This window comes from Microcaecilia unicolor, chromosome 6, assembly GCF_901765095.1.
Source record: "Microcaecilia unicolor chromosome 6, aMicUni1.1, whole genome shotgun sequence".
In the NCBI taxonomy this organism is placed as follows: domain Eukaryota; kingdom Metazoa; phylum Chordata; class Amphibia; order Gymnophiona; family Siphonopidae; genus Microcaecilia; species Microcaecilia unicolor.
The window spans coordinates 332,668,486-332,687,742 of record NC_044036.1 but is presented as its reverse complement, the minus strand read 5'-3'; the positions used below and the strand labels follow the sequence as shown (position 1 = coordinate 332,687,742).

At 46.6% G+C, this 19,257-nt stretch overlaps 1 protein-coding gene across 1 annotated transcript in view; it reads left to right on the top strand.

Moving 5' to 3' along the window:
• The window catches only part of RGS9 (regulator of G protein signaling 9), a 141,854-nt gene that overhangs the window by 25,462 nt on the left and 97,135 nt on the right, over positions 1-19,257 (top strand). Inside the window, 4 exon segments of the mRNA XM_030206520.1 lie at positions 6,997-7,047; positions 10,215-10,321; positions 11,041-11,092; positions 14,505-14,563. Coding sequence (XP_030062380.1) covers positions 6,997-7,047; positions 10,215-10,321; positions 11,041-11,092; positions 14,505-14,563 — 269 coding nt within the window.

Below are 19,257 nucleotides of genomic sequence, written 5' to 3'. Positions count from 1 at the left end.
TACCGCAGGCCAATATTTTGCGCAGCTTAGTAAAAGGACCCCTAACTTTTTGTTATCACAGCACAAAAGATTTGCTTGACCCTTGAGGCAGGTCTTTGTGCTGAAACACGGCCGTGTCGGGTCGGTTTTATGCCTTTTATGTATTAAGGACTTTTACACTTTGATATTCGTCTTGAGTCTACCTCACTTCTTTGGTTTGGCTGCTCACGTTTGCGTGAGGGACCCTTCCTCCTCTTTCTTCCTATAGAATAATGGAAATTCATACTCAACTTGTGCGCCAGAGTTTAAACCAGGTTTCAGCAGGTGTAAGTCCTCGCACCAAAAGACGTGCACGAAAATTCACACTAAGTGCTACTCAGTAAAGGGCTGTCATCCCTGAGTGCAGATTTTTCCTGGCGTCTAATTTTCGGTGCAATTTATAGAATCTGGCTCTATACTTCTATTTAACACCACTGCATAGACACATGGAGGGTAAATTTAGGTGCTGGGGGTAAATCTCAAAAGGTTGCCTATTGCTGGGCGTGGCTTGTGTAACAGCAATTGTGCGTGAAGGTGCTGATGTAGATGCTCACACCAAACTGTAGGCTGTTAGGCATGTAAATACAAGTACAGTAAAACCTCGGTTTTCGTCACCTTCAGATTTCGTCATTTTCGGTTTTCTTCGTTTTTTTCATCAAAACATTTGTCTCGGATTTCGTCTTCAGCTGGCTGCAGATCCATCAAGACAGGCTTACCAAAACCCAGGAATGGCATAAAATCTCCTTCCTGGTGGTACTTGACAGCGCCAGTAGCACAAGTGACGTAACTGCTGCAACTTCAAAATCGCCGTCTACCGAGCGCCGTCTACTGTACTTTCTTATTGCCTCGGTTTTTGTTGGTTTCGGATTTCGCCGATTGTTTTCGGACGGATTACCAACGAAAACCGAGGTATCACTGTATTCTACCCATGTCCCTCCCAGGTCCACACCCCCTGCAGTTGGGCACTCTGCAATTTGCATGCGCAGCTATAGAATTCTGATTGGGAGCAGTTACATGCACAACTGCTAATTACTTTCAATTACTTGAGGAGGTCTGCTGAGATATGTGTGTGTGTGTGTCTGTGTCAGGGGCGTAGGTACGTGGGGCCACGGGGGCATGGGTCCCCACAGATTACGCCCTGGCCCCCTCTACATTTGACCCCCCCGCTGCCCCATCAGGTACCTTGTTTGCTGACGGGGGTCCCCAAACCCCGCCAGCTGAAGAGTCTTCTTCAGCGCTGGTCGACTCTGGCGCCTTCGTTGTGATCATCTGTTTCTGATGCCTTACGTCCTGCACCATGCATGTGGCCCCGTGCAAGACATAGCGTCAGAAACAGATGATTGATCACACAACAAAGGCACCGGAGTCGACCGGTGTTGAAGAAGACTCTTCAGCTGGCAGGGATTGGTGACCCCTACCAGCAAACAAGGCACCTGATGTGGCGGCGGTGGTGGTGGTAGGGGATGGGTTTGCGGCGGCGGGAGGGGGGGGGGTCGGCAGCTAAACAGTGCCCCCCCACCTCGGGCTCTGGTCCCCTCTCCCGCCGAGGTCTGGCTACGCCCCTGGTGTGTGTGTGGGGGGGGGGGGAGGGACTGGAGGGGACTTTTATAGTAAGGAATTAGAGAGGGTGTCCATAAGAACAGCCATACTGGGTCGGACCAATAGTCCATCTAGCTCAGTATCTTGTTTCCAACAGTGGCCAATCCAGGTCACAAGTACCTGGCAGAAACCCAATTAGTAGAAACATTCCATGTTGCCAATCCCAGGGTAAACAGTGGTTTCCCCCATAGCGGTGAGGGTTGGGGGAGGGGGGTCACATCATTTTGGGAGGGGTTGGGCACTTTGTTGGAGTTTGGAAGGGGAGATCTGACCTGGTTGGGGAAGTGGGAGTGAGGGGGAGAACAGGCTTCGATTTTCGGGCCATCACCCGTATGTTCTGTGAGTGCCAACTGTTATTCGATGCCAGCACCTGCATAGCTATGTGTGCAAAGATAGGACTCCTTTTGTGCCGTCGTATCAGGGTGCTTAGCAATGCAGTCCACCGGCACTGAATATCAGTGGTGTCCTCATAAGTCTTGGCTCATCCCTGAGTCTGCCCATGGAACTCTCTTCTCCTGCCTGGATTTGTAATGGCTGGTTAGTGCACTGCCCTTTTAGCTTCCACTGAATATCAGCGGCAGGCCCACTGAGTGCGATATAACCTGCTTAAATCACTTTGAATATTAACTCCTTTGTTTTTATGCGGTACAGCCCACCTAGGGGCCCTTTTAAAGAGTGGCGGTAAGCCCAACGCAAGCTTACCGCTCGCTCTTCCAGGACTACAGCCGGCCCAACGTAGCCACCAGCGGTAATCCCATCCTGAGCATGCGCCATTTCCGGGGTTCCGATCTGACGAAGAAGGGCAACCTTCGAAAGCTAATCAAGAAATGTATTAAGTTATGTCCAATAAAAAAGGTATCATCTTATTTTCTTTTCCATGTTTTATTTTGTTTGATTTCTATTGATAACTGGGGGAAAAGGAAAACCCCTGGAAACGACTTGTGCGGTGGTAACCTGGCAATGATCAGGCATTGCCGCATGCTGCCCGGTTACTGCAGGGTTAGTTTGGGGAGCCCTTGTCGCCACCTCAATCTATGTGGTTTTCCAGCTAACTAAGTGGGCTTTCTTATTGTTATTCTCTTTGGACCTCATAGGGAGTAGGCTGAATACAAATCACTGGATTAGATTAAAGTTAATTTAATTTCCGAGACTGATGCTTCAGGCTGTTTTCCTTGAACTGTACTTATCCAATTGCCTTTGCGATATCACTGACTATTAAAGGAGCTGCTTTTTGAGCTGCTGTGGTTTGTGCCAGTCTCCACTGACTGGTCAGTTGGACTTTAATCCAATTCCAGTCCTGATCTCAAAATACTAGAAACCAAATAAAGACCTTTCCAAAACAACTTCTAGCAGTGCATTTACCCCTAATCTCCTGTAATCTTAAATGCACATTTTCATGTGTAAATTAATTGTTAAATTATTTATTTGTTTTATTTTATTTTACAAAGCTTGATATACCACTTTATACCGAAACATGGCTTCAAGGCGATTTAAAATAAAAATAATGATAATTAGGTGCATATTAATGGGCCATTGTCTCTAACAGGCAGTTACATGTGTAGCTGCTCCCAGGAGCTATTGTATAAGGTTAAGGCCTATATTCTATACACTACATCACTGTGAGAGGGGTGTGGATGTGGGCGGGGCAAGGGGGCGGGGCCTAGCTCAGTGTTTTCCAAGTCCAATCCTGGAGTACCCCTTGCCAGTCAGCTTTTCAGGATATCCACAATGAATATGCATGAACTTGATTTGCATGCACTGCCTCCATGATATGCAAATCTGTTTCATGCATATTCATTGTGGATATCCTGAAAACCTGACTGGCAAGGGGTACTCCAGGAATGGACGGGAAACACTGGCCTAGCTAATTCAGATCAAGGTGGATGACAAATTAATAGAAATACAAATGTTATAGAAAAGAACTCCAAATAATCAGACAGGAGGGACCTAAACACTCCCATAGAAGACAGTCATACACTCATATAACAGCTTTAACAAATTCAAAAGACCTTCCCAATTGCAGTATATTCAGTAGATCCTTACTTCCGAATCATTAACAACTAGTAAAACAGGCCCGTTTCTGACACAAATGAAACAGGCGCTAGCAAAGTTTTCCTCGGAGTGTGTTTGTTTGAGAGAGTATGTGTGAGAGTGACTGTGTGTGAGAGAGAGAGAGAGAGTGAATGTGCGAGTGTGTGTGTGTGACAGAGAGAGATTGAGACTGGGTGCGAGTGTGTCTGTGAGAGAGAGAGTGTGTGTGTGAGAGTGAGAGTGTGTGCCAGGGGCCCCCGCCCCTTCCTCCCAGTTCCAGTGTCACCCCCTTCCTCCGTGTTCCAGGGTCGTCATCACCCCACCCCTCCCTCCGAGTTCCAGGGTCATATTCACCGCCCCTCCCTCTGAGTTCCATGGTCGTCCCCCCGCTTTTTTTTCCCTAGTTTTTGTACAGGTGGTGCGTTCCCTCCCTCCTCCCCTCTCGTCCCCTCCACCAAGTTCCAGACACCCCCTCCCCCGAGTTCCAGGCCCTCTCCCTCCCTCCCTCCCACCCCCCGTTCCAGGCCGCCCTCGAGTTCCAGACCCCCCTCCCTCCCTCCCCCCGAGTTCTAGACCCCACCTCCCTCCCTCCGATTTCCACACCCCCCTCCCTCCAATTTCCAGACCCCCCTCCGAGTTCCTGACCCCTGGGTCCCCCTGCTGCGACCCGCTCGATCCCCCCTTCCTGCCGCCAACCCTCCCCCGCCACCTTCGCATACCTTTTAAGCATGGACTTAAATTTCCTTAAAGTGGCTTCAGTGTGGCTATTTTTGGTATAACATTCCATAAATGTAGAGCTAGGCAAGAGAAAGTTCTTTCTGTTGTCCAGTCTAATCTTATTCTAGTCCTGGACGGAATCACCATTCTGAAATCTTGTAAGGATCTAAGCATCCTACTTCGTACAAGGGGTTGGTAAAGAACTTAAGTACAACGGTTGCAATTCATAATTATGCACTAATCCCCCAGTTCTATATGGTGCTCAAAACTGTGCATGCAAATTTGGGCACATGCCCAATTAGTGTGTGCAATTTAATTGAATAATAAGCCAATTAGCGCTAATTGTCAACAATTTGAATTTATGTGCACACTTCTTAGTTGGTATTTTGTAAAGATTTGCACATAAATTTTTAAGTGTGGATCTGGAAAGGGGGCGTGGCTATGGGAGAGGTATGGGAGGGTCAAGGGCATTCCTAGAACTTGCACGCAGTGTTCTAGAATATGGCAGACCCATGCATAATTTCGGTGTGAGGATTTTCACTAGGTTGCAGTTGGTGTAAATCTTTGCGTCCAAAACTGTACACAGATCCTGGAGCTAAGTACTATTTTTTAAATGGTGCCCAACTAGTGCTTAGTATTCATTTGTTTTTTCAGCACCAATATTGGGACCTCATTTACTGAATGTAGCCCTCAGCTTTTAGAATACTATCAGTTCTGTAAGCAATTCCCTCAGGCGCAAGAATTTATGGCTACCGATTTTCAGACTGCAGGAGATAGCTGGGTTGTCTCCTGTGGTCCACATTAAACCTGGATATTCAATGCTGGGCTCTTTTCAGTTACGAGCATTGAATGTCTGGGAATTCTACGGCCAGTTTGAAGATAACCGGCTATCACATCAGACATAGCCAGTTATCTTTATACCAGCCAAAGATATACCAGGGTTTGACACGGCCAAATATAACCACGAAACCCAGTTTAAAAATGAGCAGATAGCTAGTTATATTGCGTCATATAACCGGTTATCCGCCAGCCACTACCCTCAGATACTCAGCAGAGGATATCCAGTTATCCCCCGCTGAATATTGGTGGATAGCATCCATTCTGACCAGTTAAATAGCCCTGAATATCGGGTAGCATATGCTCGGCATTGTTTACATAGACCACTACTACTACTACTTATCATTTCTAAAGCGCTACTAGACGTACGCAGCGCTGTAGACTTGAACATGAAGAAACAGTCCCTGCTCGACAGAGCTTACAATCTAATCAGAACAGACAAACAGGACAAACAAGAGATAAGGGAATATTAACGTGAGGATGATAAAATAAGGGTTCTGAACAAGTAAATAAGGGTTAGGAGTTAAAAGCAGCATCAAAAAGGTGGGCTTTTAGCTTAGATTTGAAGACGGCCAGAGATGGAGCTTGACCTACCGGCTCAGGAAGTCTATTTCAGGCATATGGTGAGGCAAGATAAAAGGAATGGAGTCTGGAGTTAGCAGTGGAGGAGAAGGGTGCAGATAAGAGAGATTTAACCAGTGAACGGAGTTCCCGGGGAGGAATGTAGGGAGAGATGAGAGTGGAGAGGTACTGAGGAGCTGCAGAGTGAATGCACTTATAGGTCAATAAGAGGAGTTTGAACCGTATGCGGAAACGGATAGGAAGCCAGTGAAGTGACTTGAGGAGAGGGTTAATATGAGCATAACGACACTGGCAGAATATTAGTCATGCAGCAGAATTTTGAACAGATTGAAGAGGAGAGAGATGGCTAAGTGGGAGGCCTGTGAGAAGCAAGTTGCAGTAGTCTAAGCGAGAGGTGATAAGAGTGTGGATGAGGGTTCTGGCAGCTCAGAAAGGAAAGGGCGAATTTTGCTGACATATCCCTACACACTGACGCATCCAAAAGTCCTGCTCATGCTCTTATTTTGTAACATACTGTAGTTTTGTTTCATATTTTAATGCGTTAGTGTTCAGTGAAAAAGAAACAGCAGATGGTGAGGCCAGAGCAGCATAATGTTTGTGTTTATATTGGTTACCAAACTTTCCTATACCACAATTCAAGACATTATCAACGTGGTTTACATCACAAAATCCATAGAGAAGGAACAACAGTAAGAAAGCTAAGGGACTAGAGAAATACACGCCATAATCTTTCCACGTAGTCTTCCCCAAATGCCCGGCAGAAGAGGTAGGTTTTGAGTGCAACTTTACATTTTGAGAAGGATGCTTCAGGGTGGAGATATGTCTTTAGATTGTACACCTGTCTTTTAGATTGTAAGCTCTTCGAGCAGGGACTGTCCTTCCATGTTAAAATTGTACAGCGCTGCGTAACCCTAGTAGCGCTTTAGAAATGTTAAGTAGTAGTAGATATTTAGGCAAGGAGTTCCACAGCAGTGATAACAAAAACGTAGAATTCAGATTCTCTTGCGGAAACCCGTCACCACTTTGCTCCTGTGATGACAAAAATGAATAAAATGAATACATGAAAATTCTCTGAAATGACACAGGAAATTTTTTCTGGCTACCCAACTGTTTTCCCGAGGGAAAAGAAAATGTCTTATAGTGGACTTTTTAAAATGAAAATCTGGAGCAAACTAAGTAGATTTAATTTAAACCAAAGCTGTCTTCTTGTAGGTCATGATATTCTGGAGTGGATTATTCAGCGACTACAAATCACTGATGAAGGTAAGAAAAGCATTAACTTCATGGCCTTGGCTACAGATCTCATGTAGCGTCTTTGATCAAGGACACCCATAATTCTTCTCTATATTTACAATGCTAGCTTGATTGCAATGGATACCGCCAGTTGCAGTGATGCACGAAACAGTTCAATTAGGTCACCAAGCAGAGAAAATCCAGATCCCGTTGTTATTGAACCCAGACAGTGCAGGGAATGTTGTCACAAATCTGCGATGCTGATACCTGTTTTCAGTGCATTTTTCTAGCAAAAAAGGTGCCGGTACTCAAATGCTAGGCCACCCTTCAGGGGTGGGATAATCAGTGAGGGACCCACCCCACAATAGCCAGGCCCCCTGCAACCAGTCACAGAATTTATGACAAGGCAGAATTGGTGTGTAGAGCCTGAGCTCTTTCATTAAAACTTGGGGTCCATGGGTCAATTTTAGCAGACAATGGAAAAGGTGCCGGTACTCAGTACCCCCAAGTACCCCCTCAAAAAATGCCCTGCCTGTTTTCAGCATGCAGTTAAGCTGGTATCTGAAAGGCACTGATCAGAGAAAGTGGTGTAGCCAGACCTAGCATTTTGGGTGGGCCCAGAGTTAACTTGGATAGGCCCCTCCCCCTGATAGTCATATAAAATAGTTTTTTTCTTTTATCTTTCCCTCTGTCCCCCTCCCCCCATGCATCTTTCCTTCTAACCCACGGACCAACATCTCACCCTCTCTCTCTGAACTCTTCCACTTGTCCATCCCTTGTGTACCTTAGAGGTGTCCCTGGTGGCTGTAGCAATTGATTTTTCCTGCCTGTGCTGGCCCTGCAGGCATCCCTCTGGCACATTCTGCTAGTGAGGAAACAGGAAGTGATGTCTGTGAGGGCGGGATATGACAGAGGGAAGTCTACTGGGCTGGTGCAAGAAGGAAAAATGAATTGCTATGGTCTCTGGGGATGCCTCTTAAGGTACACCAGTGAGGGAGTTCAGAGACAGGGGCAGAAACCAGGCAGTCGGTGGAGGAGAGAGTGTGGTGTCGCTGCTTGTTGGGCCTGAGCCAAGAATGGGAGGGCCTGTGCCAATAGAAAACTCAAAGGAATAGGATGAAGCATTTTTCTATAGACACAAAAAGGATCATTTTGTAATAGTTTGTGCAGCTGGTAATTCCATAATAATGCTACATGATTGCGCCTATGTTTAGTCTGTGGTGCCTGTGCCCTACTTTCCTGTATAGAATGCTAGCATCACAGCAAAAATATATGCAAATACTTTTAGTGCGATCATTTATATCAGCCAACGATCTAGTGTAAATGCGCATACTTAAATGCTGGAGATATGTGTGTAATATGTGGAGGGGCATAATCGAAAGGGACGCCCAAGTTTTGCTGAGCACGTCCTCGCAAAATGTCCCGATGGAAGGGCGGGAAAACCTGTATTATCGAAACAAGATGGACGCCCATATTTCATTTCGATAATATGGTCGGGGACGCCCAAATCTGGAAATTTAGGTCGTCCTTAGAGATGGCCGTCCCTAGACTTGGTCGTTTCTGATTTTCGGCGATAATGGGAGCCAAGGACGCCCATCTCAGAAATGACCAAATTCAAGCCCGTTGGTCATGGGAGGAGCCAGCATTCGTAGTGCACTGGTCCCCCTGACATGCCAGGACACCAACCGGGCACCCTAGGGGGCACTGCAGTGGACTTCATAAATTGCTTCCAGGTACATAGCTCCCTTACCTTGTGTGCTGAGCCCCCCAACCCCACCAAAACCCACTCCCCACAACTGTACACCACTACCATAGCCCTTACAGGTGAAGGGGACCATCTAGATGTGGGTACAGTGGGTTTCTGGTGGGTTTTGGAGGGCTCGCTGTTTCCTCCACAAACGTAACAGGTAGGGGGGGTTGGGGCTGGGTCTGCCTGCCTGAAGTGCACTGCATCCATTAAAAGTGCTCCAGAGACCTGCATACTGCTGTGATGGACCTGAGTATGACATTTGAAGCTGGCATAGAGGCTGACACAAAATATTTTTAGAGATTCTTTTGAGGGTGGGAGGGGGTTAGTGACCACTGGGGGAGTAAGGGGAGGTCATTCCAAATTCTTTCTGGTGGTCATTTGGTCATTTTGGGCACCTTTTTGTGCCTTGGTTGTAAGAAAAACAGGATCAGGTAAAGTCGTCCAAGTACTCGTCAGGGATGTCCTTTTATTTTTCCATTATGGGTCGAGGACGTCCATGTGTTAGGCACGCCCAAGTCCAGCCTTCGCTACGTCTCTGAAACGCCCCCGTGAACTTTGGCCATCCCTGCGATGGAAAGCAGTTGGGGATGTCCAAAATCAGCTTTCGATTATACCGATTTGGACAACCCTGTGAGAAGGACGCCCATCTTCCGATCTGTGTTGAAAGATGGGCGTCCTTCTCTTTTGAAAATAAGCCTGATAGCGTTCCATAAGTTATGCGTGTAAGTGTGAGTCCCACTCATGCTCCACCCAGACTCCACACCTCCCTGTTAAATGCATTCTATGTAAGATATGTACATATTTACAAAATAGCGCTTGGGTGGAATTTTGGCATTTATGTGCACACACATGCATATAGCTAGTTTTCTAATCATTTATGCACATATTCAGCACATAAATGTTATAGAATTTCCCTTTATGTGCATAAATTACACCAGTTTTCAAAGGGAAAGAAGGCACATGATTTCCATCCTTTCCCATTTAGACAAAAGCATTTATACCATCTCTATGGCTAGTGTACCTGGTGGTGTGTCTGCCTGTCACGGGAGCTGTCCAGCCCATGGTGCTGAACAGTGGTAAAATTCAGTCGCAGGTTTGCTAGGTCGTTCCTGATTATTATGGAAAAGAAAATAAGATGATACCTTTTTTATTGGACAGCTAGCACATTTGCTTATTTCCGATCTGACGAAGAAGGGCAACCTTCGAAAGCTAATCAAGAAATGTATTAAGTTATGTCCAATAAAAAAGGTATCATCTTATTTTCTTTTCCATGTTTTATTTTGTTTGATTTCTATTGATAACCTGGAGTGGACTAACACGGCTACCACACTCCTCTACTGATTATTATGAAAACAGGATTCTTCACGAAGAGGTCACAGAGTCTTTGATAGTTCCACATCCCGATCTTCTTTTCAGTTTATTTCCCTCCTGTTTGATTTGTTTTTAGAGGCCCAGAACCTTGGGAACTTGATGGTCAAATATGGCTACATCTACCCACTGCAGGAACCAAAGAACCTCCTTCTCAAGGCAGACCAGAGCCTGTACAGGTTTCAGGTGCATTGTGTATAAATTCATCAAACAATTTTGGAAATATATTTACACAGGCTTTGCTTCCACTTATCACAAATAGATGCTAGGTCCATTCATTCTCTGTAAGCCACCGGGGCTCTGTGGAGTACCACATGGTAGACGTGAATGGTAATAGATTTAATGGAAAGTGATACACTTAGCAGGAATGGGATACAATAATTGATTATTTGCACTCGTATTTTTCATACATTTAGGGTCCTATTTACAAAGCTGTGGTAAAATGGCTTTTGTTGTTGCCAAATATTGGCAGCTTGAGTTCTTAGCAGTAGTTTCATGAGACCACTGCTAGGGGGCTAAGATGGTCATTTTGAATCATGGAACTGCCAGGGCAGGAGTACCCAAGTATTTATCCTGCCACCTACTAGCTATGAGGGAGGTCATTGGTAGGCACTGGGGAGGGTGCAAAGGAGTGGGAGGATCAGAGGGTTATTGTGGGAAGGAGATTGGGGGTTAGAGGTCTGGAGGGGTAATTTTGGATGGAGTTGGAGGATCAGGGTTACTTTTGAAAGGGGATTGGGGGGGGGGGATTTTTTTTTATAATACAGGCCCCTTTAAGTTGCTGCCTTGTAGCAGCTGCCCATCCCTAGTAATAATACAGTGTAAAATGAACCAGATACTGTCGTTTATAACAGGAGAATGTATATTTTTGTGGTTGCTAAATCTCTTGCTTCCTGTTTCCATAGACCCCATATTTCTGGCCTACCCAGCAGTGGCCAGCAGAGGATACAGACTATGGTAAGTAGATGAATATGCTTTATGACAGGGTGATACCAGAAAGTTCCAGGTCATCAGGGACTTGATGATCCACTGCTGGTTTTCCCCTTTCATTTCTCTGCATTTGCAGTTCTGCTTTTCATGAGGAAATACAAACAAGTCTGTGCATGCTATTGGACTTGGATTAGAGAGATTGCCTAGTGGTTAGTGCAACAGGCTAAGCACCTGGGAGGTTAGGGTTCAAATCCTGCTTCTCCCAGTAATGCTGCTTCACCCCCTGATGTCTCAGGTAGAAAAGTTAGATTGTAAGCCCTCTTGGGCAGGGAAATGCATGCAGATACAGTAGATAACTGAGCTTGAATTTGGAAAGCCAGGTAATTTAGGGAAATTTTGCCTGCTGGGAAAGATCAATAGAGGCCTAAGCAAACTGAAGTTTCCACACAATGTTTCAGGCCTATTGGAAACCTCTGGAGATTTTGTGACTGGGACTGCAGCTTTATCGATGTTGTGTGTTTATGCACAAGACAAGGACTCAGTTATGCACTTGCATTTTAGCTTTCAAAATGTAGATTTTCTTGGTAATAAGATTAGAAGCTTTCCCGATGTGTGTATGAAAACCCAGGAGCCTAGGAAGCAGTTTCTTGCTTTGAAGCAGGAGACCCTCGCTCTGGGTGGAAATTTTTTTTCTTAGGTTCCCCTGTAAATGCAAGATTCAGCAAACATTCATTCAGAGTAAGAAATCTGGTATAGGAGCAGTAGCATACCAAGGGGGGGCGGTGGGGGCGGTCCGCTCCAGGTGCACGCCGCTGGGGGAGGTGCCGCGCGCCAGTCAGCGTCGTTCGTTTCCATGCTCCCTCTGCACTGGAACAGGAAGTAACCTGTTCCTGGGCAGAGGGAGCATGGAAACGAACGACGCTGACCGGCGCGCAGCACCCCCCCAGCGGCGTGCACCAGGGGGTGAGGGGGTTCTTTCACTGGGGTGGGGGAGGGTGTCCTTTCGCCGGGGGGGGGGGGGGGTCGACCGTCGTGCTGCATGGGGGGCGGGGCGCATCGGCGATCCGCCCCGGGTGTCAGCGCCCCTAGGAACGCCACTATATAGGAGCAATCTCTAAAAATGCGTGAGCTTATGGAGAAGCTTTTCCTCTTTTTCTGCTTGAGATCAGCAGAATGTTTATTTCTTTAGTTGAACATTCTCTGTTAGTTTTCTGTTCTTTGGATCCTTCTCAATGTGGTCTGTAATTTCCATATAGGGTGCTGTTTTGCTTGCCATAATTGTTATTTTTCCTTTTAAATTTTTCTTATACAGTAATACCTCAGTTTTCGTTGACTTCGGTTATCGTCGGTTTCGGTTTTCGTCGATTTTGTTTGCGAAAAATTTGTCACGGATTTCGTCGGTTGCCTCGGATTTCGTCAGCGTGACGTGACCTCGCTGCTAATTTTGCGAAAACTCATTCTCCTGCTCAGTGTGCCGTTGTTTCTCGTTGTGTGAGCATCACCCCGCGCGTCTAGCCAAACAATTCCATTGCTTTCCAGTGTTTTTATTCATATGGAAATAATTGCCTCGGTTTTCATCGGTTTTGGATTTCGCCGATTGTTTTTGGACGGATTATCGACGAAAACCGAGGTATCACTGTAGTTTGGAAAATTTCTATTGAACATTGTTCTCTTGATGTATAATTATAATTCGTAATAAATATTTAAAGACTTTCTTTCTTTTAATGACTTAGATGTTTCATAACTGAAGGCCCTGGGTGGGGCTGCTCTTCTTAATGGTTGGGAGCAGGTGGGTTTGGGGAACTGATAGGACGCTGAGCGACCGTGACTTGTGATATTCTTTGATGTGGACACTCCTTGTATAGGGGAGGACAGAGTGGTATATGTGTGGGATGGTGGGGGGAGGAGGGGATGAAATAGAAAACTGATCTTTTGGAGGGGCATAATCGAACGGCGCTGGCCATCTACATGGCCAGCACTGTAAAGGGGCAGCACCAACTGTATTATCGAAAAGATGGCTGGCCATCTTTTCTTTCGATAATACGGTTGGCGCCGGCCAAATCTCAACATTTAGGTCAAATGTTGAGATCGCTGGGTTTAGGAATCGCCGGGTTTAGAGATGGCCAGCTTCGGTTTTCGTCTATAATGGAAACCGGGCCCGGCCATCTCAAACCCGGCAAAATGCAAGCCTTTTGGTCATGGGAGGAGCCAGCATTTGTAGTGCACTGGCTCCCTTGACATGCCAGGACACCAACCGGGCACCCTAGGGGGCACGGCAGTGGACTTCAAAAATTGTTCCCAGGTGCATACCTCCCTTACCTTGTGCGCTGAGCCCCCCCAAATACCCCCAAAACCCACTCCCCACAACTGTACACCACTACCATAGCCCTAAGGAGTGAAGTGGGGCATCTACATGTGGGCACAGTGGGTTTTGAAGGGCTCAACATTTACCACCACAAGTGTAATAGGTAGGGGGGGATGGGCCTGGGTCCACCTGCCTGAAGTGCACTGCACCCACTAAATACTGCTCCAGGGACCTGCATACTGCTGTCAGGGAGCTGGGTATGACATTTCAGGCTGGCATAGAGGCTGGCAAAAAACATTTTTTTTAATTTTTTTTTGGTGGGAGGGGGTTGGTGACCACTGGGGGAGTAAGGGGAAGTCATCCCTGATTCCCTCCAGTGGTCATCTGGTCAATTGGGGCACTTTTTTGACACTTGGTTCTAAAAATAAATGGACCAAGTGAAACCGGCGAAATGCTCGTCAGAGCCGGCCATCTTTTTTTTCCATTATTGGGCGAAGCCGGCCATCTCGTAACCACGCCCCATCCCGCCCCCATCCCACCTTCTGTACCCTGCTGAAACGCCCCCTTGAAGTTTGCCCGGCTCCGTGACGGAAAGCAGTTGGGGGCGCCGGCCAAAATCGGCTTTCTATTATACTGATTTGGCCGGGTTCAGGAGATCGCTGGCCATCTCCCGATTTGTGTCGGAAGATGGCCGGCGATTTCCTTCGAAAATAAGCTAGTTGGTCATCATTTGTCTGTCTTTGTACTATTGTACTAACTGAGTATTTACTACCTTGTATATTAAATTGGTTGTTGATGACTGAATACAAAATATTTAACCATAAAGACCTTCTTCCTAAGAGCAGGTGGACAGATTGGGCTTTATCCATTTCCAATGGCTTGATTTGGTCAATATTCTTTCAGCGTGTGCCAGTTTATACTGGGGGGAGTGGCGGGGGCAGGAGAAGTTGAAGTGATTATATTCTAAATGGAAAAGGCGTTTTGATTCCTGAAGCCATTGGCCATTGACTGTCTGAGACTAAGAAATGTCATTTCTGTATCTTATGCCACTCATTTGCGAAGAGCTGAGTTCAATTTCTAGCACTTTCTGTGTAAACAGTGATAGGTTAAACATGAAATCCTTTCTTTCCTCAGCAATTTACCTAGCAAAGAAAAATATTCGGAAGAGAGGGATTTTGGAAGAATATGAAAAGGTTTGAAAATCATGTTTATCTTTTTTTTAAAGCTTGCGTGTTTTCATTGAGAAACATGGAGGTGCTGTTTTTCTCACCAGGACCTCAAACCTTATTGTAGGATGTAATTTCATTTAAATAATCATGTTGTATAGAAATGGTAATTTGGTAGTAATATGGAGGGACATAATCGAACGGTGCCGGCCATCTATATGGCTAGCGCCGCAAAAGGCGGTCCCGAACCATATTATCGAAAAAGATGGCTGGCCATCTCTCATTTTGATAATACGGTTTGAGATGGCCTGCATCGGTTTTCACCCACAATGGAAACCGTGGCCGGCCATCTCAAACCCGGTCAAATCCAAGGCGTTTGGTCGTGGGAGGAGCCAGCATTTGTAGTGCACTGGTCCCCCTCACATGCCAGGACACCAACCGGGCACCCTAGGGGGCACTTCTAAATATTAAAAGAAATAAATAAAAATAGCTCCCAGGTGCATAGCACCGGTACCTTGGGTGCTGAGCCACCCAAATCCCCTCAAAACCCACTCCCCACAACTCCACACCATTACTATAGCCCTAAGGGGTGAAGGGGGCACCTACATGTGGGTACAGTGGGTTTTTGGGGGGGTTTGGAGGGCTCCCATTTACCACCACAAGTGTAACAGGTAGGGGGGGGGGCCTGGGTCCACCTGCCTGAAGTGCACTGCACCCACTAAAAACTGCTCCAGGGACCTGCATACTGCTGTCAGGGAGCTGGGTATTACTTTTCAGGCTGGCATAGAGGCTGGCAAAAAAGTTTTTTGTGGGGGGGGGGGGTGGGAGGGGGTTGGTGACCACTGGGGGAGTAAGGGGAGGTGATCCCCGATTCCCTCCGGTGGTCATCTGGTCAATTGGGGTACTTTTTTGAGACTTGGTCCTAAAATAAAATGGACCAAGTGAAGCCAGCGAAATGCTCCTCAGAGCCGGCCTTCTTTTTTCCATTGTCGGCTGAAGCCAGCCATGTCTTAACAATGCCCCCGTCCCGCCTCCCGTACCCTTCCGAAACACCCCCTTTAACTTTGGCTGGCTCTGCGACAGAAAGCAGTTGGAGCTGGTCAAAATCGGCTTTCCATTATACCAATTTGGCCAGCTTCATGAGATGGCCGGCCATCTCCCGATTTGTGTCGGAAGATGGCCGGCCATCTCCTTCGAAAATAAGCTGGATTATGTCAAAAATCCAAAAGAAAAGGCCACAGCAGGGGGCTAAACCAAACTAACACCACAATAAAAAACAAAACAAAAAACATTGTATATGAATGTGGTGAGATCATGTTCCGATTAAATGTTGACTGGATAGACCTTTGAGTCTAAGACCCTGTAGCAGGCATCAAACTATGCCAAAGCAACAGTGGTGTTGAGGATGGTGTCAGCCATCATTTATATACTAAGGGCCTTGTTTACTAATTCTTAATGCATGACAACTGTATGAAAAGTCTATAAACCGTTATTAGGTTAGACCTGAAGTTAAATATCATGGAATCTTGCTACTTTTTGGGACTCTGCCAGGCACTTATGACCTGGACTGTCCACTGTTGGCAACAGGATATGTGGCTAGATGGATCATTGGCGTGACCCAGTAGGGTGACTCCTGTGTTCTTATGTTCTAGCTAACAGTCCGATTATGCACAATAATGCTCTTGTGTGCTAAGTGTTAATAAACATAGGTAAACTATTCATGACTTTCTTGGAGGCAGGAGTCTTATTTTTAGAAGAATTTGTTGAATTTGTTGAATTGTTAGTATTGTAGATTTAACCTCAAGACACAAAGATAATTTTCTTGTGGACCTGGTGGTAACACGTTGATGATTAAACTGTGGAGAGGTACACAATTATATCGAGGTGGCATTGACCCATTCCATGGTTATACCCTTGTGATTAAATCAATTACTGACATTATTTTTTAAGTGTAAATAAATATAACTATGCAATATGGAAATATGAAGTAAAATAGTTATAAATACTAGTATTATCTCAACATATCTCATAACCCTTTTAAGGGTCTATTTATCAAAGCGCACTGAACAGCAATATACATTATTTACCATGCCTTCCAGTGGGATCTAATCACTAATAAAATGACTTGCTATTTAATTTTCTTGCTGCAAATTTTTTAGAGAATTGAGGGGTCCTTTTACTAAGCTGCAGTAAAAGGGGGCCTGCACTAGTGTCAGTGAGTGTTTTTGATACGCGCTGAGGTTCTCGTTTACTTCAGCGGGTAAAAGGATGTCCATTTTTGGGAAAACAAATGGCCACGTGGTAAGTGAACATGGCCATTTCAGTGGGGAGCCCTTACCTCCACCAGTGGCTTAGCTACATGAGGCCACGGGGGCCTGGGCCCCCATAGATTTGGCCCTGGACCCCCCTGCCGACGACCCTCTCAACCCTCCCTCCCCCCCACCGCCGCCGTCACCTACCTTTGCTGGCGGGGGACCCCAACCCCTGCCAGCTGAGGTCCTCATACGTGCAGGACGTCAGACTCACAGAAACAGAATGAAGCCTTGCGCCGGAAGAAGAGGACCTCGGCTGGCGGGGGTCCTCCGCCAGCAAAGGTAGGCGACAGCGGCGGCGGGGGAGGGTTGGCGGCGGGAGGGGGTCAAGAGGGTCGTCAGCAGGGGGGGGGTCAAAGTTGTTGTTGTTGGTGGTGGTGGTGGCGGCGGGGGGTGGGGGGGGCTAAAATGTGCCCCCTCACCTTGGGCTCTGGACCCCCCTCCCGCCGAAGTCTGGCTATGCCCCTGACCTCCACCCATTGAGATGGGAATAAGGGCTCCTGCGCTAACCCAGCAGTAACTGGGCAGTGTGCGGTGCTGCCCAATTACTGGCGGTTAAGTTCCGGTGCTACAAAAATAAGACCTTGTGCACGCTAGGGGTGGGAGCTACCAACAGGATCCTGTGGTACTTCTGGATTGGCATGGGTAAGCCCACAGTGAAAATGCCAAAAAAAGGCGTCCTTGCACGACTGCTTTTTGTTCACCAAGCCAGATTGTGTCTTTACGGTCACTGCGATTCTCCGTAGTTCATTAGCATCGTCAGTCTTTTTAAAGACTCGAGCCTGTTCATTTTCCACCTAAACATCCATACCACAGGCAGACTCCTGATGCAGGCGCTTTGCCGAAACACGGTGCCGTGTCAAGTCCCACTTTAGTTTTGAATAAAGACTTTATTTTTTCATCACACCTCCTTGGTTTCTTGGAAGAGTCCCGTTGATCATGCTACTCCAGTGGCGTTCCTGGGGGGGGCGGTGGGTGCGGTCCGCCCCGGGTGCACGCCGCTGGGGGGGGTGCCGCGCGCGCCTGTCCTCCGTTGTTCCATGCTTCTTCTCTGCCCCGGAACAGGTTACTTCCTGTTCCGGGGCAGAGAAGAAGCATGGAACAACGGAGGACAGGCGCGCGCAGCACCCCCTCCCCCAGCAACGTGCACCCGGCGGGGGGTTTCCTTCGCGGGGGATCCTTTCGCTGGGGGGGTCCGCGCTGCATCAGGGGGGGGCTGCACCCGGGGGGGGTGGGGCGCATCGACGATCCGCCCCGGGTGCCAGCCCCCCTTGGAACGCCACTGTGCTACTCCCTTGTTTCCCTGCCTCGTTTTGTAGCAGATCTTGTCTCTCCACCTCGGTGGTTGTATTTTGAAATAGTTTTATAGTATCATAAAACTCATACTACGTGAACAACTAAAAAGCCTACAGAGAGAAATTATTCCGCCGCTACTGACCTGAACTGGATTTAAATTGGTGATGTGGAAGTAAAAGTCATCATGTTCTTTCAATGGATGCAACTTACTCATAGTGTGAAGGCATCTGTTGAGCTGGCATCATTGTCATCTCAACTGCCTTCTTTATTTGCCAACGCCCAGACACTAGTATTAGCTGGGCACACAGCTTCATCTATTTATAAAATTTTTATTAACGCAACACACAACTTCAATACTGCCCTTCAACATAATTGGCAGCTTGATACAGAGTCTGTGGTAGATGAAAATATGTGGTTCTGTTTCTGGTCTAAAGTTACGAAACCTCTTTCCTCTGCAGCGGTTTTGCAGTCTATGGTTTTTTTTTATATCATAAAACCAATTGGACTCCTCGAAAACTTGCTACTGCTGGCCTGAGCTCATCAGACAAATGTTGGCACTGTTCGCTGCACGTGGGTACTTTCTCTCATATGCTATATGCTATATTGATCTTTCAATTCTGGAAGGCTGTTTGGAATATTATACAAAACCTTTTGCCCATAACTGATGACCTGACTTATTCAATTGTAATTTTTAAGTCCGTTCATGCAACTTTTGATTTGACCTCCCCGCAATCAAAACTATTGGACATTCTCCTCACTATTGCTCAACGGCATATTTTGCAAAACTGGAAAAACGCACAGTTGCTGAATATTCACTTCTAGTGGAATACAGTCCTGCAGCATCAGAAGTTTGAGCTCGCCATGGCTGCGAAAAGTCGGATGATAGTATCTAAGAAACAAAATTTGGTCTATTTTGGACAACTACCTCCAAACATTCAGGCCACACCTTAAACCAGTACAAAGGACTTATTTGTTAAACACCTGGATGCTTTCCCCTCCTTTTTTCTCTTCTTTCCTTTCCCACCTGTTGGGTTTCTTGCTTCCTATGTTTTTCCATCATTGTTTTCCTGTTATTTGTATTCTTGGAAATTAATAAAATATTTGGAGAAAAAA